We start from the raw sequence: 27,802 nt of genomic DNA, 5'->3' as shown, positions 1-27,802 counted from the left end.
ATTACAATGTCATCGCTCGAATGGCAAAAAATTGCACTATTGTAGTCGATTTCTATAATTTCGCTCGTGGTAAGACCGGTTAAAAAGGAAAAATTGAGTAACAAATGTACACACCTCGAGGTGTTCCATGATTTCTTCCTGGTTGCATTGTTGACATCAAAAACACCCCTCCTCATACTCCTAATCCTGAATATAGGTAATTACTTCTATTTACCAGTTTTGATTACTCTGCCAGATCTGTTTTACAACTAAAACTTTGAAACACCGAAAGAATAACTGCATGCAAAGTGTAGGGGAAAGTAGTCAGCAACTTTTGGGTATGATACTTTTGGGTTGAAGATTTTCATAATTTTTTTTGATAACTATCAACGTGCTCAAATCATTCAAAATTATTTGTCTGAAAAATGTTTCAGTCGTTTTGGTTCTAATTTAAATTAGAATCACACAACCACAAATGTGAAGGTGTCATTTTATCTCAATGTTCCTCATAGGTTTTATGGAAAGTTAGTACAATAATAGTTGTCCGAGAAGTTTAAAGAATTGCACCACCGTTTTTGTAGCAGTGTTAAGCAGCACAAGTTGCAACGTTTATTTGATATTCACTTTCACGATGTAAACAATCAACGACTGTACCTCTGCTGCCGTAGACCGGTCACTCATAAGTTACAATAGATTATCGTGAGTACAATGGACGCCTAGTAATACCAACAATGGCGTTAGCAAATAATTGTCATGCTTTTTTATTACTATGCGAAATAATCTAGTAAATTTCAATTTAGATTTAATAAGCACTTTGTTGTTGAAATTCATCTGAAAATGATTGTAGTAAAGTTTACTTTAACACTACTTAATGATTTTTTTGACCAATATAATAAAAAATTTACATATTTTCATTAAACTGCATTATCTAAAAATATAATATTAACCACACCAACTGGGAGAGAATGCAATTTCTATTTCGTGACTATCAACTGATAATGTTAGGCACTATTACCCACCGTATATAATCATGAACTTTACCTTCCCCAACCACACAAACCAGACAGATATGGTATGAATTTACCATATTGGTAGTCTGTAGAAAAAAAAACGCACACTGTTTGTTTACTGCAGCTCAACGCAGCCACAATGCCACCAGCTGATCGCAAGAGATGCTGCAAATGGTGATGAATGCGCGTGGCCATACCAATCTCCGCTCCACATACCGGGGCTACCACGCGGTAACCCTGCTTTACAATTAGTGCTCGATTGCATCAACAAACGATATTGACGGTAATGTACACTAGGCTGCTGTACAACGGCAACGGTTGCACAGTGTGAGTTTGGGCCAGGTGGTAGATATTTTGTTTTATGTGATTTTTTCATTGTAGAACTTTATGGCCAACATGGAAAAAGTTACTGAATCTAAAATTATTCACAGGTTTTTTTATTTATTTATTTCATATAGATTAAACATTCTCTGTATCATATAGTGGGTAAACAGAACTGATTTTGATGTACCAGTTTTATATAATTGATATCTTGGACATCATAGGTAACTCAGATTAGATACACCTCCTCCAATACATTTCTACCGCCTCGTAGAAACAAAATCACCGATGGCAAATGCAGAAACACAATTTATACCGGTATTTTTCATCACTTTTCACTATGCTGAATAGTGGATATAGTGGATGCGATACCCACAAACCACTGATTGTTGGTTGATTGTTCAACCGTAAAATTGGTTGTCCACGACCTCAACCTGAGACGGCCACAAATGAGTGGTGAAATCGAATTCAAAGAATAATATTCTAACTTTCTAGTTCATGACTAAAAGTCAAAGACATGAATCGGTGCTGTTACTAGGCTTCAATCGTACTGGTGAATTTGGTGCTTCGTCTGTGATTCCTCAAGGTAGCCATCTCGGTCCATTGAATTTCCTTATATACCGCAACGAAGCGAATTTCAAACTGAGCGTCCCCTGTTCGTTTTTCGCTGACGATATAAAAATCTTCAGTCAGATTCGCTTTATCGCCGATGTTCTTCCGGTTCAACAGCAACTGGACAGTTTGGACAACAGCTTGGAGTTGCACAAAACGTATGAAGATTTATTCAAGCAAATATGCTATAATCACTTTTTCAAGAAAGAAGGAACTTATCAAATATGAATACAAGCTCTTGATGATGATGATGATGATGATGATGATGATGATGATGATGATAATGATGATGATGATGATGATGATGATGATGATGATGATGATGATGATGATGATGATGATGATGATGATGATGATGATGATGATGATGATGATGATGATGATGATGATGATGATGATGATGATGATGATGATGATGATGATGATGATGATGATGATGATGATGATGATGATGATGATGATGATGATGATGATGATGATGATGATGATGATGATGATGATGATGATGATGATGATGATGATGATGATGATGATGATGATGATGATGATGATGATGATGATGATGATGATGATGATGATGATGATGATGATGATGATGATGATGATGATGATGATGATGATGATGATGATGATGATGATGATGATGATGATGATGATAATGATGATGATGATGATGATGATGATGATGATGATGATGATGATGATGATGATGATGATGATGATGATGATGATGATGATGATGATGATGATGATGATGATGATGATGATGATGATGATGATGATGATGATGATGATGATGATGATGATGATGATGATGATGATGATGATGATGATGATGATGATGATGATGATGATGATGATGATGATGATGATGATGATGATGATGATGATGATGATGATGATGATGATGATGATGATGATGATGATGATGATGATGATGATGATGATGATGATGATGATGATGATGATGATGATGATGATGATGATGATGATGATGGCCCACCACTTACCCCGTACATGGGAATATATAGTTGGGCTGATTTATCTTGAGATAATTGTGTATATTTAATCTTGAGGTGTCGTGATTGTCTTTGCATTAAAATTTATCCGGAAAACCGTGTTCGTCCAGAATTTTCTATAGCTCTGGCCGGTTTACATTATTATATGCAGCTTTGAAATCAGTGAACAGATGATGCGTGGGGACTCGAAATTCGAGGCACTTTTGGAGCATCTGCTACAGGGTGAAGATTTGGTCCATTGTAGGTCTACCCTCCATGAAGCAACCCTGATAACTTCCGACAAATCTATTGATCTATTGAATTATTGATTATCCATCATCATGGTCTTCCGCTTGCACACCATTCAGGTGTTCATCGTAGTGCTGCGTCCACATTTCGATCACCGCACGGTCGTCAGTCAGGATACCTCCTTCTTTATCTCTGCACATTTCGGCCAGCGGCACAAAGCCTTTGTGAGATTCGTTAAGCCTCTGATAGAACTTCCGTGTGTCGTGAAACCGGTGCAACTGCTCGAGTTCTTCGCACTCCTCCTCCTCCTGGTGGCGTTTCTTCTCCTGGAAGAGTCGGGTTTGCTTTCTCCGCTTCTGTTTGTATTGCTCCACATTCTGACGGGTGGCACTTACGTAGCATTTGTACCCGTGATGCATTCTTCTCATCCAAAATCTGCCGGCACTCCTCGTCAAACCAATCGTTACGTCGATTCAGTGCCATACGGCTTAAGGCGTTTTCCGCTACGCTGTTAAAGACTGTTTTAACGGCATTCCAACAGTCCTCAAAAAGGGTTTCATCCAGCTCACGGCCCGGCTCAACGGCCGGAAGAGGCCGCGTGTTTTCGAGAGATAACGAGTAGCTTTCGGCGACATCGGGTTGCTTCAGTCGCGTTAGATTATACCGTGGCGGGCACCGGTATCGTATGTTGTTCACAACAGATAGTTTTTGACGTAGGTAGTGATCTGAATCAACGTTAACGCCCGGATAGGTTTTGACGTCGATAATGGCTGAAAAGTGCCGACCATCTATGAAAATGTGATCGATTTGTGATTCCGTCTGGTTGGATAATCTCCAGGTGTACCGATGGTAGAGATTATGCTGGAAGAAGGTACTACGTATGGTCATGTTCTTGAAGGCGGCGAAGCCGACAAATCTTAGGCCGTTTTTGTTCGTTTGCGAGTGTGCGCTGAACCGTCCAATAATCGGTTTAAATTCCTCCTCCTGACCAACCTGAGCATTATAATCCCCGATGATGATTTCGCGCCCCAATTGTGCGTAAAATTCGTCTTTGTCATCATCGGTACTTCCGAGGTGACGGCTGTGCTCGTTAATTATGCTAATATTAAAAAATCGACCCTTAATGCTGTGCCCAGCTCTGGCAGATGGTATGACTATCCCTATACGTACGTACTATCGTTCGTTTCCAGAATACCTCCTGCAGCGCTACGATGTCGAACATGAGGCTCTTTGCTTCTTTAGAAAGCACCTGAGTACTTCCGAAGAAATTTAGAGACCGACAGTTCCTCGTTCCTAATTTCCAATCGTTAGTCCGTTTTCGTCGCCTGGATCTTTGCCGATCGTTCCGATTAGAGTTATTATATTACTGACGGAGTTCATTGCTTTGGTTTTTTAGCGGTTTGGGCTTCTAAAGCCCACAACTAACTCCACAGTATCGCCGGAGAGCCAAGTAGCTCGAAGGATCCCTCCTATCCTGTCAGCATACGACCTAGGTTTCCACCGGGGTTGATTACCCGATCTCCATCGATGTTGCTCGTATCCCGGCTGGTAGCACGAGGAGGTAGGGAGATGCTGGGTAAGAGACTATGGACCTCTGTAGGGTCTATTTTATGCCCAGTGCGCAAGGGACCGATGGTATGCATTGCCCAGTCGTTTACCAAGTCAATGAGAGATGGTACCTGTGAATGGTGATGAAGAAGAAGGCGCTTTTGAAGGATGATCCGGTTTGTCGATGAAAGAAAACTCAAGAACTTGGCAGGAACGCAAAACTCTTATTTTACCACTATTGAGTGCAACATAAGCACAGAGATCTTCCAAAATTATCAATAATGCTTGATGTGCTTCGAAGCATTCGTCAGAATTCGATGGAAGCGGAAAGAGTTTTTTCAATTGCTTTCCCAACAGGATCCATTCCGTGAAAAATGAATCGCTAAGCATGTTGTGTCTGAAATTCTGTACTTTGTACTTTGTACAAAGAAAAAATTTTGAAGTTTTTTTTGAAGACTTTTACTATTGATTATCCCCCGCTTCGTCGAAGTCGTTGTTTGACAATTACCCAAAATTTTTCAATGGATCGAAACTCCGGACAATTGGAGGGTTCATCTCTTTTAGCACGAAATCGACATTATTAGTTGCATACCACTCTAGCACCACTTTAAAGTAGTGACAGTTAGCTGAATCAAGCCAGAATATGTTTGCGAATAAATGGAAAAATCTTGTTGACCAATCAATGACTTGTTGTCATTGTTCAGGAAGTGATTAAAGGCTCAGTCAACAGCTACATATTCTTTGTCAGATCATAGCCTATTTTGTGAATTTATCAGCAAACACGATCTTATACCTGCCTGGCACATCGCCACGCCCAATGTAAAATTTTTGACCAGAAAATTGCTTGATATTCATTTTCACGCAGACGTAGGTTTCGTCATCCATCAAAACTTAAAACTTGCTCGCACAAACGCCTAGCACACTTCTGGGCTACCAAATTCTGCTTCAAGTGCCGATTCGGATGTTTACTGGCACTATAAGACCTCTACCCTTCTCGAGCGAGAATGTTCTTCAAAGTTATGTCCAAATGGTTCCAGTTCTTACCACAATAGGCGTTACGGTAACGCATGAGAGGCGTCCAGATTTGCCTTTAGTCAGACTTTACTGGTCATTCATAAGATCTGTGAAACTTTGAATGACCTCTCGCAAGAATTATCCATCTGAGTAAATATTGACCGGGTTGTTGGTTCCGAATTGATGGAAAAAGTCAGTAAGAGCAACACCTTACGAAAGGCCGGTAGGCACAGTCACAAAAAGAAGAGAAAAAACCTTTCTTGTTGGAAAAGTCATCGAAGGCCGTCAATTATTTGTGCTGCTAAATCGGCAGCGTTGTATGGAAATAAGCAATGCAACAACGCCAATGGAGAAGCAAACTGGATCGCATTTACGTCTTCATTTCTAACCGCAATTTTCCAATATGATTCGATCATGGTCATCGGCACATGAAAAAAGCCGAGAAAAAATGAAAATCATCAATACCCCATTACCACCCAAAAGCGCGTACCAACATTTAAAACAGAGAAAACCTATATTTTCTTCATCATCTGAGGCCGTAGAATGTCCGTGGTTTAATTACGAAATTGAATCTGCCTAGTCATGAAAATGTTCTGCACATGTCTAGACTAAAGCATTTCTTATCTCTACTTTCAATTTCATCGAAAGCCGAACCTGTCATTTTTACTGATACATCATTAAGGTGTTCCAACGAAAATACGATTAACTGTTAACTCAGCTTATCCTATTAATTTTCACTCTTACAATTCTAACATACACAATTCAGTTTCACTGAGCTTTGTGAATCTCTAACTCTTTCTTGCTGCCAAAATATTATTCCTTTCGGTACAAAGAATCTCAACCTTCGTGGTACCTACTCTCATGAAATCATGAATCATGCTTGTAAGACATTGAAGATCAATCAAGCCATCCGAGCGGACAAGCGAAAGTAGAATGTTTTATGGTCCGTCCTCATGGCCCTTGAACCGGGATGTCGGTTTGATCGATGCTGCGTGGGTCGAAGGTGCTGATCATTAAATAATGTTGACCGACGACGGAGCAGACATCGTTTCTCATGTCTGTTCCTTCGCTTGGCAAGTAACGGGCCCGCGGTGCACGGTCTATTGTCCGGAAGAGCAGAGATCGGTAGCACAGCTAATATTAGTAATAGTAATGTGTTTCATAACGATTTACCTACTCGCGATTGGCTTCTATATTAGGAACTTTTAATCATGTAGCAAATCTTGCCAGCTGGAGACGGGCGCACTGGTGGTTTTGCTGCTGGGCGGACAGAAACTATTTCAATATTTAGAAAAAATAATAGGCACATCGTCATGAAAGTTCAGGGTTATGGGCATAATAGAGCTTATGTTCCAAAACAAAACAATGTCAGAATATTAGCCTTCACTTTCAATCAATTAGACCAAAAATTATGTTATTTGGTTCAAAAAGTCACGATTACGCTTTTTTTTTTTTTTGAGTGGTTTTAACCCAAAGGGTCATTCACCACGATTACGCTTCTTAATTCATATACGAGTAAGTAGTGTAATACAACAGCACTCAACAGTATTTAATTAACTTGTCTTTATCACTATTCACTGGTAAAAAAAATTGTGGAACATCGAACTATCTAACTTGTGTACAGAGTTTACAATTTTAAAGTATTTTCTTCTTAACTTGACCGGTAGTTACTATCAGTGCAATGAAAAATATTATCATTTCTATTGCTTCATTCTAAAAGCTTTCAGATGAAGGTCATAGACCTCAGAATGCGCCTGATTGAAGGACCCGTAGCTAGTGCACAGCTTTAGACTATGGAAGAAACGATAAAATCTATAACAACTAAAATACTCGATGAAAATAAAAGCCAATAACCCTGGCTGCCGCATTTTTACGTAATCTCGATCAACGGATTGAACGGTTCTCTTTTTCCGCTATGTGAAGGCCTCTGCCTCCCGCTCTCAAAAACCGCTTTTAATGACTGCCGATGAAAGATAGATAGGTACACGAAGAAAACATAAAATCCTATCACGTTTTGCGTCCTCCCTAATTAGAACGTCCAGAGTTGCATCAGAACCGGTATAATGTCTTAATTGCCCTAACTTGTTCTGTGCCGTCGCGCTCTCGAGCCGCGTGCGTTCTTTCAGAACCAAGGTGTTGCCATGACAGTTGTCTGTCGGCATTGTCAGAATCATTAACTTTCTGTGAATGTTTTCTTGCTTGTCGTAAGCTTTTACTACCGATCCCGCTTCCTGCGTCTGAAGATAGAGAAGTATCCAAAGAATAGGATTAGGAAATCGAGTAACTAATCAATTAAGCCGTAAACCGAGATCGCCATCAATCCCGTCAACAGGTGACAAATTTTCGAACGCTACTCATATTTGGTCGCATTCGAATGTGGGTGTAAGATGTACTAAAAGGGAAAATGTATTGGTAGAATTCGAGTATGTATTATTTTATTATAAAGAAACCAACTGAACGAGCATTCAGTAAAACGAATAACTGCTATAATTTATTAACTCTACGGCCAAAAGCCCAATTATTCGATACATATATATATCAGTCGAAAAATAGCAGTTGAAACGAATAACGTTTAACTTATGATGAGCAATTATATACGTACAGCATATAAACAATTTGGTTGTAATAGCAACAATTGAGATGTAAACAAACCGAGTGCGAGTTCATTTTGCTATGTTTACCAGAGACTAATGCGAGGGCTAAGGAAAATTAACTTGTAGTCGGTAAACCTAGTGAAACGAATAAAACAAGATAGAGGTAATTTCTTCGACAGCGAGTCATTGGCAAACACTCGTGGCCTGCGGTTGTATGACCCTAAATCATCTAAGAAAGAGATCACGAGGTCATAAAATGATGTTTAAGGAGTTTTGCGAAATTATCGTTATGTCAAATGGCCCTTTATGATTATACCAAATGGCTTTATGACAACTAGCATTATGCCAAATGGGCGGCCCCCGTAAAAAATATTATTATTTATATTGTTTAAACCAGCCATTGAAAGGAAGTTTGTAACAAAAATCACATATATATTTCCATTAAACAAAACGTAAATAGCAACACATGCTAAGAAATTTTTTTTATTGTGAAATAACTCGTAATTTTATATAATTTGCGACGTTCCATTTATGTACATGTCAAAAGGGTTAAATTTACAGTACTTTTTCAAATTTACTAAACGGTATCCTACATCAAATTACATCACGGAAAAAAACACTGTAAAAATTTACTTATTCACCTGATCTTTTTCCAACTTTCGGACACTAAAATATGACCCATTAGTAAGATTTTGGCATATTTATTTCTTCCATACCGTAATACCTTCAATAACTTCAATACCGTAACCATATGTTAGTACCTTACACTTAACGTACCTTACACAGGTTCTGTACAACATATGGCTGCAGCTTCTTCTGTACGGAAACCAACTTTTCCTTCATGATTTCCACAGATTTGACCTCTTTGGGATGCTTTCGTAGTGCCCTCATAATAGTCCATTATTTTTCGATAGGCGTTAATCCCGGTGCGTTGGAGGGGGTGGAGTGGAGGGGTTCATGCCGTCGGGTACAAAAGTGACCCCGTTGGCTTCGTACTACTCCAGGACATTGTTTGAATAGTGACACGAAGCTAGATCCGGACAGCAAATCGCTGGTCCCTCGCGATATTTCAACAGAGGAAGCAGACTCCGTTTGCCACAAGAGCAGATCACTTGCCAAATCATGTATTTCTTGGCAAGCTTTGAAAGTTCCTGCTTCCATACTTCCTTATTCGATAACATCAAACTTAGGCTGGGCGTTGAAAAACAGTAGCCCAGGAAACTGCCGGCAATCCGCCTCGACGTAAGTCTCATCATCCATGATGAGACAATGAGGCTTCGTCAGCATCTGGGTGTACAGTTTCCGGCCCTGAGACTTTTCTAACGTATATTGCCGTTCGTCACGATTTGGAAATTTCTGCCTTTTGTATATATGGTAGTCCTTCTCGATCCTTGGCTCCCTGGACGAAAGACTTGGTCAGATTCAACTTTTTGGCCACATCGCTGACCGAAGCATTGGGATTCCGCCTAAACGCTTTTAAGTGTCATTGTGATCACTAATAGAACATCCATTCTGACCGCAATGCTCGATCCATTCGAGGCACAGAGTTTCGTAATAACGATTAATCACACGACTCACCGTTGACTGCACGATTCCGAGTTGTTTTCCTATGAGCCGATGAAAGAGTTGAGGATTTTGCAGGTGCTTGCGCAAAATCTATTCACGACATTGCTTTTCGGGTGACGCCATTTTTCCCATTTTCTAAAAAAGCGACAAAAATACAGTGTAAACAATACTTTCACACAAATTTTCAAGAGAAAATACCCAATGGGTCATTTTCTACAGCGTGTTCTTCGGCTCTTTTGTGGCCTTGGCGATCATTTGCTTCTGCGTTTCGGCCACGAAATCATTGGATAGATTGTCCTTTTGAAGTTCGCCCAAAAATTTTCTATCGAGTGCATCTTGGAAACACTGGGAGGATTGACGGTCTCCGGTACAACATTTATCCTCAGCCGATCCATCTACACTCGTGCACTTTTCTACACGGTTTGTTTTTTCGATTATTAAGAACGAGGCAACTTAGAGTCCAGTAATCTCTCGGCATAATAGGCCGCGGTCAAATCCGGCCAAAAAACCATATCCGCCTTCGAGTGACACTTCTTGGCGAAGGCGGCAACTTCCGGCTGGCACTTCGTACTGTATATCTCCACGTTCACTGCAAGTCCCGAAGAAAAAAATAGCGGCTTGAATTGTCAGCCACAGAAGAACGGGAACGTGGTGTGGGAAAAATATTTGACGTCATCACTTACACCCTGGAGTACCCTGTCCCCTGTCAGTCAGCCGTTCAGTGCCAAGTAGGTTTCTTCATTCAAAGATGATTGTCACTAGCATCTCCAGCCTCTCCTTCTGAGTGATTGCCTGTTGCTCAGATGCAAACGGCCGTGACTGACGCTTCCGTATGAAAATATCCATTTTACCCAGTTACTTCTTCACCGTTTGACCGGTTGCTTCGACACCCCGGCCTAAAGGGCAGAACGAAGAGGCCATCTTGCTCACAGTCTGCTTCTTCAGCTTTATGGTTACGCAGCTCCATCACGCAACCGGAACACGACTTCCGTCCTACGCTCTTGCCTTTCTCCAGAAGACGATATTGTAAATGACGGATCGGCTATATCTGGTGGACATGAAGTGTTCCACGATGTCCATTTTGCGCTGCGGGATGGAGTTGGCAGTATGAACAAAGCATCGAGCGTAGTTACTTGAATGTTTTCACGAGGGCTGCTGCAAATCAACTGATAGCACTGTCAATTCTTTTTCTGTACTACGATTGGCGGCCATTGGTGGATTCACATGGAAAAACACTAAAATGGGTCCATTTTTAATGCACACCTGAATTTGATCCTTGTTGTACTCACATGTTCTAGGATGAATCTTTTACGAAAAAAAATTGCTATAACAGAGACGTGCATTTTCAACGAACTTAAAGAAAATCAACTTACAGATGAAATGCCTACGTCAAGTTTTTGGATTCTCTCATTGTTGACTATATTTTTTTCCTCGATTCTAATGTGTGAAATTATAGTGTTGACTATTTGAATGTGTTGCCCGCCGACAAAAATTGACGCCATCGATCATCTAAACACGCTCGACTGCTCGCCGGTCCTAAGAAGATGATAAAGAAAATTAAAAGAGCAAACTTCTAGCTCTACAAAAAAAAACTTTCTCTTTCGTTTCACGCTATTTTCCCGTTTCATGGGACCTCAGTGTTCGTCTATTGGTGGAAGCAGCACGGCTCTAACTGGTGAGATGATTAATAGTCATCAGAAGTCAATATCGCATAAACATAATCACGATAAGGCGATAAACTAAGGTGTCCGAGGCGTCCGCAATGATGGTCGCGCGGATACCTTTTCCATAGGTTCACAAACAGAAATCATTCATCAGCCTGTCATCTGAAAAATTCCTCCAGTGACTCCAGTGAGTCTTCATCAAGTTAACACTAATGAAATCAAATTTTCACGAGACTCGCGCTTGTCAGCTCGAATGTATTATGTTTCACTAGAATCAACCGGAATTGGTCTCAGTCTATTGTATCAACATGCTTCGGTGCAGACAACTAATAGATTTTTGAGTGTTATCCATTATACTTTACCAACGATTTTATGCTCAGAATAGAGTAACGACGTAATCCGATTTATTTTTTTATGAACTGGAGCGAGTTTATATAATTAAGAATACTAACACACACCTTCCAATTTGCCCCGAGATACGACTTGGGTCTAAGAAACCACCCGTCACATGAACCTCAACTAGGAGCAACTAGGAGTTAGTGTCAATAAAATCGTGAAATTGTCCTGTACTCTAACAGCTGACTGCGAAGTCAAATTAAATCCGATCAGGCTCTGAAATTGGAATGTAGCACCTAGACTCTCCTTTACTTTACTGACACAGAAAATAAGAATCGATATCGACATGTACCTTGTAACATGTTCATTATTTTCTTTTAAAGTTAGACAGATGTAGTAAAGTTTTCCTCTCAACCGAGAGGTCGTTTTAATTTGTCGCCCTTTAAACATAGGGTACCTGAAGGGCGACTCAACCACATCACGGTCGATAAAATCATTTCAATACGAACTTCTGCGGTTGTACAGCTGGTAAAATTGCAAAACTGAGCCGAGCAGTGCGCGGTAGAGCAACTGATTGCATTGTTTTGTTTACTTTTTTCTTCTCCATTTCGTACATAATCACGAACAGAAGCCGCGATGCACCGGCATGTTGCGTCATTTTCGCGTCGTTGCCGATAATAATCATTACCGCCGGCTTTTGGAACACCTACCAATGCGTCTCTTCGTTTTCTTTCCTCTTTCCAATCCACTTATGTTTCGTTATGAGCGATGCGAGGCGAGGCTCTCATGAACTAGGTACCAGGGACCACTTTGTGAGTGTTTGTCTTAAATCTGTGTTTCAGTATGAGCCAGCCCACATTTTTAGTACATTTGCGGTTTGTATCTATTTGGTTTCTTCTGAAAAGCCTAGACAACTAGCAGAAAAGAAGAAACGATAGCTAAGTTAGTAGGGTAAGGAACGGATTAATCCGGGGTCGCCTATTTTAATCAATTAAACATAAATGAGCTGATTTTCAGAATCGTTTAATAAGAATTTTAACTCGAATCACCTAACCATAGATGTAATTCATACAAACACAATTTACTGTGTTTTGGACAAGAAACATGGTAACTTAAAAATTGTGTTCAAAAAACTTACATTTTTTTCAGCTGCTAACTTTCAATGACAACAGCTTGAAGAATTAAAGTTAACATGAAAATTGGTATGCTGATATTCCCCATTTAGTCAACCTATCGCTTGTAATAAGGCAGTCACTGATATGACTAGACTGCTTAAAATAGGTTCCTTACGCTAATAGAGGACGATGCAGGGAGTTTAGATGTTTAACAGACGTTTGTCTTCACGATAGAAAATTGTTTGAAATTATTGAATTATTGAAATTTGTTTGCAAAATAGTTTAATAAATGAGTTATGTTTTGAGCGTAGTCAATGAATTAAGCTGACTGAAAGTGACGAACTCCAACCACATCGTGTTTAAGGTTGAACCAAATCGGAATAAATAGAAAATCGCTCTAGCGGTTTGAGCTATGTCTCCACGGCCGCTTAGTTTTCGCGAAATCGACCTAGCAGTCGCATCTGGTGCGCCTAAGGACGTCATTTATGTACATCCGAATACTTTTTCTCAATAATATTACACTGATATATGAAATTATTTAATGCTGATATTTTAACAATACAGATAATCAAATTTCCAAACCAGATCAAATAGCATCGTTGCTTGAAACGATACTTTAACGACACAAATTGACTGCTTGGATTTAGGTAGGGGAGCTGTGGGTAAGACGAACAGGTTAAGAAGAACGGCTAATATAATACAGAGAACTTATGATTTATAAAACCTAAATACAGTTTACTTCAGTTCAATATATTGTTTTCAAAAGCAGCTAGTGAAATATTTAGCAAAAAATGTTTTTCAAAGTGTATTTTGAGTATTAAAAATGGTCCGAAAACGTGAACTTTTTTAGTGCTGCGGGTGAAACGGACAATGTGTGGGGGTAAGATGGACAGGTATTGTAAATCGCCCCAACTAAGAGCATATTATTATTTTTGACCCTTAACAAATTGAATACGTAAAATATCGTGGTGTAGAGCGCAAAAAATGAAGGAGGCAGCCCTTTCCCTTCCACTAGAGGCAGCCAATAGCAAATTGTTTGGCAGCTGCAATATGAACAAGCATTTCAAAAACTGTTTCATGCCTGGCCGCTGCTAATTTGTTTGAAGTTCACGTTTGCCGGTTAAATTTTCATTTATATGCTTGAGATATCACTAAAAAGCAAAATCAACAATTTTATTTTAATATGTTCACTGACCATCTTACCCACACTAGCAGTTGTCCATTTCACCCCATCATTATACATTTTTTTAAAGTGTTCACAATTTTGCATACGCAAATGAAATTACGTATTATTTCAATGCAGACGTTACTTGAAAAGGTATTAAATCGAAATACTTCATGCTCTGGGCAACATTTAGGAATTAAACCACTCAAAAAGCTTAATTTCGATGGCAAAAAAGTTACATCCAGAAGCTGAATATTTCCAATTTTTAGTTTTTCTGTACTTTATCAAAATTGGAAAGTTCTAAATGATAATGGAAACGTTCCGACATCACGAGATAGCAAGATGGTTGGATGCCCATCAAAACATTTACGAATCCTAAAAATATTCTACTAAGACGCTCCAAAAACTTCCAAAAATATAACTTCTACAATTTCCTCTATAAAAATGAAAAAAAAACTGCCGACAAACTGCGTCTACAAAAATGAAAAAAAAAATTAAGACAAAAAAAACAGTACACTTAAAAATATTGTATGTGATAGTTAAATAAAATTATTGCAGTACAAGAACAAAGTTAATATAATTCATATATTTTATTTATTTATGAAAAGCAGGCGCTCAGTTTTTTCTTACTATCGGCTGAATAGGAACACCAAAGACAGTAAACTTAAACAAAGCTTTCCGCTATCGTCGGTATTATTTGTACACAGACCAATTAGATCGTATCACCTAGCAAGCATTTTGAGACTATCTATAGTACCTAAAACGACTCATTTAAGTCGGCTCTGTCATCTGTTACGTACAACTAAGCACAATAACCATTTTACGTACAAGCTATTGTCTGAATGTATACGTAGACACATGGACTTGAGTGAGCAGGCGAGCGTTGATCAAATGTTCCGATCTTGTCTTTGGTACGATAATCGGAAGCAACCTTAAGGCGTTGAACCCTTCCGCTTTCATTGCCGCTTAGTAGCCACTTGCAGCCGGATTACCTCATTCCCATAAACGCCAAGAAAAGCGTCACTATTGTCGAGAGCTAATTGGTACACCAATCGATTGTTGAAATACAGCAAAACAGACAAAAAGTTAGCAATTACGGGTGTCCGAGCATAAAAAAACCCTGCGGTGGTCTTTCTAATCGCCGTCAGCCTCCGCGATTGTCCGTTGGCTAGACGACGTGATTTGTGAGAAACGCTGCTATAAATAAAGTAGATAAACTAAAATTTCCTCCACTAAATTGTGATATGTGTCCGCCGTAAATGGACGGGATCTACATAATTGTCATTAGGGCAGATCACGTGTTTATATCTTTTCAGACGATCTCCGTTTCCCCTTTAATCTAATTGTGTTTCATGTTTTTTTTTTCTTTGTTATTTCTCTACTCCAGATAATTACCGTGCTGGTATTACATCACTGTGTGGAAGCGAAAAACGACACCTCCGAGATAACGAGCCCGGACAGTAGTGAAACCAAAAAGGAGGAGACCGTAGAGACCAAAGGGAATGCCACCGAAAAGGCCACCAACCTAGACGTTCGCGGAAAGCGAAATTTGGAGTTGGGAATTCACAACGGCTACAACTACTATCAAACGGTGCCACTCGGGGCGGAACGCCGAATCTCGAGCGCCTATCAAGATCCCAGTTCTTACTATCAATCGAACAACTATGCGCACCACCCACAGGCGCTAGTAGGAGCGCCCCCAGCACATCCCTACCATGGTAATTAAGTGATTCTAATTGAGACATAAGATTATAAATTTCTGCATCGGATTATTTAATTAGAAAATAGGACTTTTTGCCTGGCACGCTTTTATAAACTAATAGGAATTCATGGTTCATCCTCCGTCTCCAAATTCCGCTCTCTTGTACGCCGCCGAAGATCGTTCTTAGCACTCGTCTATCGAAATCTCCGAGCACTCGCAGATCTCCCATAGAGCATTGTTCACGTTTCACGCCCGTAGAGGACAATTGATTTTATGAGCGTCTTGTATAGGATACACTTTGTACGGGGGTTAGTCGGTTCGATCGCTTTTGCTGATAATACACTCCCAAATATCATGGCCGGTGTGCGGTGTCATTGATCGCCATCACCAATGAACTATGCAAAATAAATTTGTCAACTATCTCGAATTCATCGCTCATCGATCATTACACTACAGTCCAAAGGGCGTCGGTTGGCCTCGGTTCCGCCGGCCAGCATGTTCTGCTGACAATGTCGGCCACAAATATTTTCCAGTCACAGATGTTCTGCTGACACGATAATGTTCATCGTATCGCCAAAGCAAATGAATTGGCGTCCCCGCGTGTTAATATCCACGCTGTTCATAAAACCTTGTACCTAGTACTACGTTACGCATCAGAGACGCATCACCTTGATGAAGCCCTCTATGTAATTCAAATGAACACGATCTGTCGTTCATTCCGTCCTTCATTGAAGCCGGTTTGATGAATTCCCACCAATCTATTCGCAATTCGCAAGGAAGGTATTGTGAACACTATAGATGAAATTGCTTTCCCCATCGCTACTGCCCACCGCCTGGGCGCCATTCTGTTCTGCTTCAAACTGTTGCTTCCATTATCCGGTCACCTCACGATCGTCCGTCAAACTAATGCCATTTTTATCCCGACACACTTCGGCTCTCGGACAAAGCCTTTGCGAGATGCGTTCAGTTTCTGGTAGAACTTTTGCGACTCCTATGAATGATGCAGCTGCTCCAGCTCCGCATACTGATGTTCTTCCAAGGAGTGTGTATTTTTCCGGATGATTCGGGTACGCTACTGTATGAGTCTTTCCACGTTCTGACGAATGACACTACACATTCTTGCCGTCAGTGCTAAGCTCATTTCATCCATCACCTCCTATATTAATCACCATACAAGCATTAGCGTAGCTAGAGGGGGTTCCTGGGAGACCAGGCTCCCTCTAGAAATTTTCGCCAATCAGAATTTCAAAACCGGATAAAAATTCAGGACAATTCCCACTGCGTCGATGTATTTTTTTATTCACTAGGCATCGCAAACGCGTAGTTGTCGTCGTCGTCAATAGCCATCAGTAGCCTAGTTCCCACCCCAGCTCATCCTGTTATTTATTTATTTACTATTTGATGGGGCTTTCAACCGTTGGTTGGTTCGCCCCAAGAAATTTTTTTACAATTTTCATTACAAGATTTCGGTACATTAATAACTAATAACTAACTAACTAACTGCACTAATACTAATAACTAACTACATTAATATTAATATATACTATCTAATCTAATCTTATATTCTACGCTAATATTCATTATATACTATCATATAGTTTCGCTTCTTTGAGGAATAAAATCAATCTGGTTTCCGCAGTGGGATCTTCGCTGAGTGCATCACGTAGACTCGATGAATTGCCAAAGTCCTGTCTAGGTCCATAGAATTCCGGGCATACACATATTATGTGTTCCATTGTACGGGTTACTTGACAGATTTCACACTTTTTCTGGAAGTCGTCACGGCCGGTCATGTCGTGAGTCACTCGAGTGTGCCCCGTCCGTATTCTTGATAGAACCACCCGCTCTCTCCAGTTTTGTCGATCTCGCCAAGGATTTGTTGTATTTTTGATTTTTCGTAACTGGCTTGGGTTTCTATCCCACATTACAGCCCATTTTGTCTGTACAGCGTCATCAACAGCCTTTTTAGCATCTTTGCTAGGGATTTCACGGGTGTAGAGTTTGCTTCCTCTTCCAAGGGATGCTAGTCGATCCGCCGCTTCATTGCCTGGTATGCCAAAGTGTCCGGGCACCCAGACATATACGCAGTCAGGTCTAGCCTTTTTCAATGTACACTCAAGTACTTTTTTTACACGGTTTAGTTTTTTGAGTATTAAGAACGGGGTAACTGAGAGACCATTCATTTATTTCTCAATACATTTGGAAGTAGCTCGACATTCCTCACGTAGATTGTAAATAGTTCCTTAGCTGCACCGTTTTCGAGTAATCGAAAAAAACAAACTGTGTAAAAAAAGACTTGAGTGTACCTTGAATCCATGGGTGTTTTGGACTGGATGATTCCATGCTCATCCTGTTTCAAGCAGTCGTCTCCATTCAAATCTATCTTGGGCCACTAGTCGGCAATTTTCCGGTTATCTCAGAAGTTGTAACTCATTCCGCAGTACCTTCCGATTGAACATGGCAAGGTCGCGTATGTCCTCCGTGTGCAGTGTCACAGAGTGCGCAGTATGTGTGCTTCTTGATATTAGCGTTTTACGACGGGCAAAGTAGGCCCAATTTCCAGCTTAAATACGCCGCAGGATCTCCTTACCAGTGTTGTTTTCCGCGGTTACCAGCGACTCTAAACACACGAACTCATCTGCAACTTCTAGTTCGTCGTCATCAAAAATCCCGTCCATGGGAGGCACGCGTTTGTTTCCTTTGAGCCTATTCCTTTCATGTATTTGTTTTTGGACGCATTTAAATTTAGCTCAATCCTCCTAGATTCCGCTTTCATCGGATAACCCCCTCAAGAGCGATGTTGAATAGCACACAAGATAAGCTGCCACCTTGTCTCAAACCTTTCCGTGTCTCAAAGGGACTCGAAAGTATACCGGAGATGCGCACGAAACACATCACTCGATCCAATGTAGCTCTGATCAGTTGCGTCAGTTTATCCGGAAAACCATGTCCGTGCATTACCTGCCATAGTTGGTCTCGATCTACTCAATCGCATGCTGCTTTAAAATCAATAAAGATGTGATGAGAAGGTAAGTAGTACTCCCGATATTTCTGCGAGATCTGTCGGATGGTAAACATCCGGTCCGCAGATGCGCGGGCCCGCTTGAAGCCCGCCTGATAATTCCCAAAACCCTATGCTAGCGGTGGCAGCCGGTGTAACAGGGTTAAAGAATTTTTTTTAAAGTGAACCCTCCCCCTCCAGGGAAATTTGCTGGCTACGCCAATGTGTAAAAGTCGTCCCGCAGATTCCGTGCTCATCATGGGACATGCGATGCTCTATGCTACACTGTTAATGGCTGTTTTAATAATATTCCATGAAATGTTCGTCCAACTTGTCCTCTTCCGGATGCGTAGCTTCAAATGACTACGCGTCGTTTACGGCTCGGTCACGCTGCTCCAGCTTCGCGAGATTCAACCAAGACTGACGTCGGTCGATACCGGATGCTGTTCACAACGGAAAGTTCTGGGCACATTTCAACCAACTCTCCTGGCCGATCTGAGCATTGAAATCCCCTATGACGATCTTTTAATAGTCATGTAATCGTACGTTTCATCCGCACGAAGAATTCCTTCTTGTCGTCATCGGTACGTCCGAGGTGAGGCTGTACACATTGATGATGTTTATATTGAAGAACCCTTCTAACACGCGCCCTGCAGAGCTACAACGTCGAACTTGCGGTTCTTTATTACGCTCTCGAGTGCTCCCTTGGACGTTGAGAGTTCGACAATTCCACGTCCCGAGTTTTTCATCCGTAGTCCGTTTTCCTCGCATGGGTCCATTCCGACTGTTTAAGTACGAATTTGTAATATTTCGTTCATTTCGTCTTGATTTTTCATGATGACAGCTTCCGGCACTAATCCCGTGACTCGTCAGAGGATCAATCCAGCTCGAAAGAGCCCTCCTTTCCTGTTAGTATATGACCCTGTACCGGGGTTGGTTACCTGACCTCCACCAAGATTGGTTGTATTTCGGTTGGTACCACAAGGAAGAAGCGATGAGAGTTGTTCGATAAGAGGCTGTAAACCAGGGTTGGTACCAAATGGCCGAATCACGAATAGCCGAAATCCAAATGGCCGAATTTCAACAACAGTCACAGAAGGCCGAAATTTCGTTAGGCCGAATCACGAAAGGCCGAATTTTCTAGGAATGCCTAAATAACTATTCAATAAAACACATAAATTGGCAAGCAGTTAACAAATAACTTTATTCAAACAAAAAACAAAATAAGCAACACAACTATTTACTATAAAACAAAACCACATCCCCCTGAAAAACCCTTAAAATTTTTCCCTCTGTTGCTTTCTGTTCCACTCGCAGCGCCCTGCAAATGATTTACGTTCATTATAAGGTGCGAGACCGTGTCAGTGTCAGTAGCAAATGTATCCTAGATGATTGCCGCGAGTGTGCGCCGTTGACCCGCCGTTAACCCGAAGCGCCGGCCACTGCGGAAGGTAGCCCCCTCGTAGAAACCACTACTATTTACGTGCAGGCATTTTCCTAGGTTTACTGACTAGTAGGGATTATCCCTTAGTTAAATCCGAATGAGCAGCTGCGAGTAAGGACAGCATGTACCCAACGATTGTGCAGGTTGAAGGCCATGAATATTTTCGACAGAATATGGCGTTCGGGCATTCGTGTTTCGGCCTTTTGTGATTCGGTCATTCGTGATTCAGCCATTTGTGATTCGGCCATTAGATATATTATGCCATTTGGTATTTCGGCCATTTATGTTTCGGCCATCCGTGATTCGGCCATTTATGTTTCGGCCATTCGTAGGTAATCCGTAAACCAATATTGCGACCAATATTTTATACTACTACTTACTACTTTATTAGCCGAAAGTCGGGGCGATTCTTGCCGTGTCAAAAATGTTATACTCGGTTCTGGGCAACTCGTCATCAATTCGTTGCGCGTCAAATCATCTAGCACGTTGAACCGCTCTATTCCTGGTGCAGGTGGGCTTCCTGACGAGAATGAATTTCACTGCACAGTTGTCCGACCCCCTTGCGACAACATTCGCCAGGTGTACGAAGGGAATCTCTCCAAGCAGTGTCTGTAGCTCGTAATTCATACGCCTCCGCCACTCTCCGCTATCCATTTGCACTCCGCCAAAAATAGTCCATAACACTTTTTGTTAAAATGCGGCAAGTGCACGTTTGTCTTCCGTAAGCAAAGTTAATGTCTCAAGTCCGTAGAGGACTACCGATCTGACTAGCGTTTTGTACATCGTCAGTTTTGTGCGGCGGCGTATATTTCTTGATCGAAGCGTCTTGCGGAGGGAAAAGTAGGCTCGATATCCAGCTTGAATGCGTCGTTGGATCTCATTACTCATATTATTGTCGGAGGTGACCAAGGTAGCCAAATATACGAACTCATCAACCACTTCCAGTTCATCACCGTCAATAGCCACTGTCCGTGCTAGGCAAACGTTGCTTTTTACGGAGCAAACCTCCAATTCTCTCGTTCTCAGTTTTCTTGTTCGAGCAATTGTCGAGTTTTTTCAAGCTAAAAAAATAATGATAATGATGATGATTATAGTCCTGCCACATACCCCCACAAAGGTTTGAGCAAGACGGCTTATCTATAAGATAATTGATATTATAACAATTTGAACCAGTTATGTAAACAAGACGAACTGATTTCATAAGCAGATATAAATTCCTTCAAAAACAGTTTACTTGAGATCTAATAAAAAAAGCTTTTGATGGCTACCACAAAAGTTCGCAAGTTTACCAGACCAAGTAAGATACATTTTTTTACCAAGAAAACTCAAAAGCTGTTTAAGGAGAAGCAGTTGAAGTATTAATTTCAAACAAGAGGTGAAATCTATACAATTAAAGTAATCCATTTTAATAGGATTCATAGGATATTTGTCCTGAGTTCGGTTGCAAATAATACATTTTAATTTGTCTCTAGATAATTCTACAGGTTTTATTTGCAGAATTTTTCTTCTTTGATTAAATAATCCGTTCAGCTATTAAAATACTACTAAAAGCTTAATACAAATAACTCCCATACTAACCTCTCATTTATCTATCCACCAGGTTTCGAGAGTGAACTCTCAAATACGGTTGGCAACTTCCACACAGGACCAGCATCTTCACATCATCACCATCAGCCAGTCTACCTAGAAGCACCAGAACCAATAATCGAAATCATCATCAAGGAGAGCAACGAATCGGTCCCTTATGAACATGGGCAAGTTGCAAGTTCGATTCCGAAGAAAAAAGAAGAAGTACAAGTTTTCTACGTAAAGTATCACAAGGATGAAAAGAATGGAATTGTTTTGGATTCACCAGTGCCTGCCATAAAGCCTATACCCGATGAGACTGAGGAAGAAGAAGTTCATAATCCTGTGCATGAAGAACAATTCGTGGTCACTCCAAACCCGCCGCTAAAGACTACAACTTTAAGGGCGATCATTAATCCCGATTCCGAAAAATACCACAGCAACAGTGGCATTCGCATATCCTTTGGTGTAGAAGATAAACACCAGAGTGGTCACCAGGTATCAGAAACTGAAAGTGAAAGTGTTGCACAGCCTGTCGTAGCTCTACCGCAAGGTCAACAAACTTCGAGATCTCAACAGCAGTTTCATCAACATCCACAACAAACGCAGGTTCTTCCACCTCCGCAACACCAACACCATCACCATTCTAGTCAACATAAAGCCGATCAATTCTACCAACAACATCAACAGTTTGTTCAACAAAGGTCGTTTCCAACGGCAGCTCCATTCGCTCCGCAACCACAATACCATCAGCAGCCTCCACAACTGCAACAAAACTATGTTCAAAATTACGCTACTCCAACACCAGTGCCCCAATATCGCGCTCAGTCACAGTATCAATTCCAGCAATTCCAAGGACCCCCAAATCGCTTCCAACAGTTCGATCAAGGCAGAAACTTTGTTCATCAACCTCCACCGCAGCAGTATCGTGCACCACAAGCACAATCACAACAGTTTGTTCAACAACCCCCCGTTCGGCAGCCACCTGCGCAACAACAGCAATTTTTACCTCAACCTCAACAACATCGCCAGCCACCTCCAGAATTCCAACAACAATCTCAGCCCAAACCGATACCTATTCCACTACACAACATAAACAATCAACCTCCACTGAGGCAACAATACACCCAACCTGCAGCACAAACTCAATATAATCAACCCTTCAATAACTTCTACAAACACCAACAAACACAACTGGTTCCAAAACCTACCAGTCATAACTTTGCACCAACGCCATTGCCACAAACATTGCCTCCATACCAGCCACAGCAACAGCAGCCACGATTTCCAGAAAATAATCGGCCTCCAGCAAACCGCGGTAACTTCCTCGAATACATCCCACCCGTGCAAGGCGGACTCGTCCAACAAGCCGCTCCCAATCTAGGTACCACGCGGACACCCGACTATCATACCACCGCGGCTGGCCATCAGAACAACCTCCAAAACATCCTGCCCATTGGCGGAGAAGTAGTCGCTAGCGTTCCCAAATACGAAACCCACATCACCGAGCACGTTAATAATGACCATCAACGGAAGCAACCACAAACTCCAAATACCGGCGCACAGAATGAACAATTCGCTCGAGGACCTGCGTACAAGATTCTGCCCTCTCAGGAGTTAATAAGCCACTCGGTGGCTCCTCAAGTTGAAAGCCATTCACAGCGCAACTTCGTTCAGCCTCTGCCAACTCCTCAACAGTATGTCAGCAATGCTGCACCTCAAATCATTCCTAACTCCGAACCTATCAACCATAACGTCCGCCTGGCCAATAAGATTACTCAATTTATCAATGTGTCACCCCGTAACAATTACCAGTCGCAATCGCAGCAGCAACAACAACAGCAGCATAAATCTTTCATCTGGAACGGAGGACCAACTCGACCTCCCACTGCTCCTGGTTTCGCATCAAATTTCCAAAATCAACCAGTGCAACAACAGCAGCATCAGCAGCAGCAGCAGCAACAGCATCATCAGCAGCAACAGCAGCATCAGCAGCAGCAGCAACATCAACAACAACAACATACACAACAACTTCAACAGCACTACAATAATTTCCAGACACAAACGCAAGCGCCATTCGGAACTCGCACGACCACCACACCCGAACATACCCCAATCCAACACACAACTACGCGAACCACAACCACTCAACGCCCTTCAACTACAACCCTTGCAGAGGCACCAGCACAATCCGGAAACAGTGAGAAGAAACAGAAAGCCTTACTGGATCTTCCCGATGAAGTACCAGATGATATTCGTCAACATCTGCTCTCTTCCGGTATTCTAGAAAACGCCGATATCAGCGTATTGGACTATGATAAACTAGGAGAAACTGCACTAGAGAATCTTCCCGCAGAGCACCTGGCTAATTTCTACAGCTCAGGTGGAGCCTCACAGTTGGCCAGCTCCAGCAATGTACTTTCGGTGGTGAAACCTAACGGTGATAAGGTGGCGAAGAAATTTATTAGCAAGAATTACGATGCTAAAGACAAGAGAGTAAAATATGTCGTCGAAGGTCAAACGGAAGGTGAACGACAAGGTCAATATGAGACGACACTGGTAACAATGCCGGAAAAACAAAACGTAGACTTGAAAGTAGTGCGGTTCGATTCTTCTAATCAGAAGAACATTACCGATCGGTACATTAAACAGGATTCTACCGTACTACCGTCGGTTGGTGTACAGGCGAACTCCGATAGTGCCGAAACTGCCTACAATCGCTATCTACCGTTGAAAATCAACGGAGCACAGTTTCCGATCCCGGATGCCCCGGAGCTGCGTGGTAGAAAAATTTCCAGTGTCGTCGTGCTGGCCCCGGTTGACACTACTGGTTTGAACAACAGCTTCGTTATAAACGCCGACACGGATCGGGACGGCAAGAGTGCAGAGGAGCAATCACGATTCGAAAGGGACGCAATGCTGGATACACAGAAAATAAAGTTTATCGCTGACGAGGCACTAAAGCAGCTGATAAAGAAACCTTCGACAGAAAACTTCAAACGATGGCTCGAGCGAGAAGGAAAAACCGATGTAGATCTCCAGAGTGTTGTCTTACTTGTTACTAAGTAAGTATGATTTAGTAAAAATATGTGCAGGTTTTTGTAGATTGTTTCGAAAACGATATTCTTTTTATTCGGATTTGATGCAGACGAAATCTGAATAGTGAGTTTTTTTTGGTTATAGGAAAATATGGTTAGTTACATCTAAAATGACTAATTCAGTATGCTAAACTATTCAGAATCAGGATACTTATCAATACTATACTTTTAAGACTCCATCCTCGCGAATTCGAAATTATTGCTACAAATGATATTATCTTAAAACGCTAGAGATCAGTTGAACTTTTTTCTTTTAACATACAGCTACGTCTTACGGCAAACCTTGGCTAGATAGGGTATTATTCCAAAACATCTAACTCGAAAAGTAGGCAGGTTCTAAACGCTAATAACTTAGCGGATTCATGAACAATTTTCAATATTGAACAATAGCAGTAAACATCAACTTGTTTGTATTGTTTTGACGACGTTGATCGTTAGAAGTTCAATAAAAATTCTCGCTTCGTCATTGGTTAGAAAAAAAGTCATCAAACTGAAAATATTTTACATCCTTATAATTCAGTCAATTCTCAAGAATTATGATCCATTGTCCAACTAGAAATTCTCGCTTCATGATTGGTTGAAAAAGCCTTCCAAATTGGCGTTGTATGTGACATGTATCAAAGTGGTAACATTTTACATACTTATAATTCAATACTTATACTTATAATCCTCAATACATTTCAAAGATATTTGAATCAATCAATTGGCAATTTTTCTAAACATCTCTGACAATATACTAGATTACAAATTTGTTAACTAATTTTTCAAATATTTGAAAACAATTGAGCAAGGCGGTGCTGCTAGAGCCAGTAGGGCCGTTGCACTAGCCCCATAATTAGTCTGTACTCTAGTAACCAGTTACGAAGTCTGTTGATAAATAAGGGCCAAAGCTTTAAGGCGTTTATACCCAAGGGTTTGCTTTTTTAACCGAACGAAAAAGTGGTTTTAATCAAAATGATGTTCTTTTCCACTTTTCCTTTTGCAGAAACGAAAACGACGACCAGGAAATCTTCATGTACGACATTGCCACTAAGGGTGTAACACACCTGAACGGTGAATTGTCGCTGGCCTTCGTGAAAGTTGCCGAAGAAAATGCCAACACGCACAATCTGGATGAAATGCCCATAGTCGATAGTGGAATTGTGGAACAGATGGAAACAGCTGAGGACTCCCGACAACATATCACGCATGACTACAGCGATTACAACGGCGGAAAGGACGAGGATCTGTACAGCCATGGTCTTAGTGACTCTTCATCTCTGGAAGATGAACAACCAGAACCATCGGAGCATAAACCAATATACGTGTACCCAATCAACAGTAAATATCGTAGAATACAGATCAATTCGGGTTATAGTAATATCAAGAATTGAAAAAAAAACAGTCGAAAAAGAATTAGAGCATGTGAGTGTGTTTATGTTAATGAGAGCTACTGAGTCAAGTGTGAAATAGATCAAGTCTTATGAATAGTTCAAATGTTTTCTATTGCCAGGAGTGTGCAGAATGCTTGAGATTAATTAGTATTTCCTTCCTAAATGATTTCGACAAGCTTACCATAGACCAACTCGCTCAGCGAAATTCCATATATAGAATCTAGTATTGACACAGGACAACCTTTCATTTTAATAGTTTAATAGCTTATTGTAGGCTCGCGCGTAGGAGAAAATTTCTGTACATAATAAAAACCATAACTTCTTAGAATAAGCCCGAATTGTTTCTGGTAAATCGACCATATAAAATAGCGGATAACAACTATCGAATTAGCACACAACTCGACCAGTGGTACCGTATATTATGAGTTCTGAACTCATATGTTTAGAAATACAGAAATCCATGAAATGACCAACAAAGTCAGTAGTACGTAGTTCGAAACTATAACGAAATGCGCAGTATTTTACGCAGTAGTCGAATGAAGAAAAAAAAACACAAAATTCATTGACGAAAAATTCAATTCACTTTCCATATAGACATTTTTAGATAAATTGTTTTCATATGGAAAGGATTGGAATATAAGAAAGTACCATTACGATAAATTTATTTATGTTCTGTATAATAATATTGTACTGGTAAATTTGCTCTAGATACGTGATGAATTTCGAAATTTAATTTGTAAATTATTATTTCTTACTAAATTTCGCCACAATGCCACTCAGAAGCAATATGACACTAATTGTTACAAATGTTGAATAAATCTAGTTTATTTCATTGTTTAATACATAGATCTGTTGCAGCTGATTCTTTTTTCCTGAAAATAAATGTACATTGTAGCAGAAAGGATAGTAGCGTTTATTTCTGAAGAAAAGTATAAGACGTTAAATATGACATGTAACAGCATTTGCTCCCGACTTTCTTACAATATGTCATGTCTACGTATCTGACCAGCTTCAGCTATTTTTCAAATACTACCCAGCTAACCAATAAACATTAGAAATGCAATTTAAATGCAAGCCAATAAGCATTTAAGCCACCTTAAATACAACTCGAAAACTACTTTGGCAAAATACGCCTACTTTACTGCTAACCCTCTTATAGCGCTGACAATGCTGATTTGCAGCTGATTACTGACCAGAATCCAGAAGAGCTAAAATAGAATTTTGGATGCCCATTTCCTACAGCTATGCAGTCAAAATGCTAATATATAGCAACTTGCAGTAAAAATAATATGCCAATAAACGGTAATGTTTATTGGTTACCGAGTAGACTTGTTATGTTACTCAGGCTCCATACTCGTGCTTCGCACTCTAACCCAAATTGACGCTCTGGCACGGTATCGCACGGTGCGCTCCGAACACATAGCACCGCACCATATATTGGCTCCGA

General features: G+C 40.8%; 1 protein-coding gene across 1 annotated transcript in view; it reads left to right on the top strand.

Annotated features, from left to right (window-relative positions):
- LOC128733992 (uncharacterized) overlaps nucleotides 1-27,125 on the top strand; it is a 75,233-nt gene extending 48,108 nt beyond the window's left edge. The window contains exons 2-4 of the mRNA XM_053827942.1: nucleotides 15,559-15,889; nucleotides 21,919-24,949; nucleotides 25,968-27,125. Coding sequence (XP_053683917.1) covers nucleotides 15,559-15,889; nucleotides 21,919-24,949; nucleotides 25,968-26,355 — 3,750 coding nt within the window. The 3' untranslated portion in view covers nucleotides 26,356-27,125. The remainder of the gene's footprint in view (nucleotides 1-15,558; nucleotides 15,890-21,918; nucleotides 24,950-25,967) is intronic.
- Nucleotides 27,126-27,802: the final 677 nt, after the last annotated feature.

Source organism: Sabethes cyaneus, chromosome 2, assembly GCF_943734655.1.
Source record: "Sabethes cyaneus chromosome 2, idSabCyanKW18_F2, whole genome shotgun sequence".
Classification (NCBI taxonomy): Eukaryota; Metazoa; Arthropoda; class Insecta; order Diptera; family Culicidae; genus Sabethes; species Sabethes cyaneus.
Note: the sequence above shows the minus strand (reverse complement) of the source record. Positions and strands in the feature narration are given on the sequence as shown.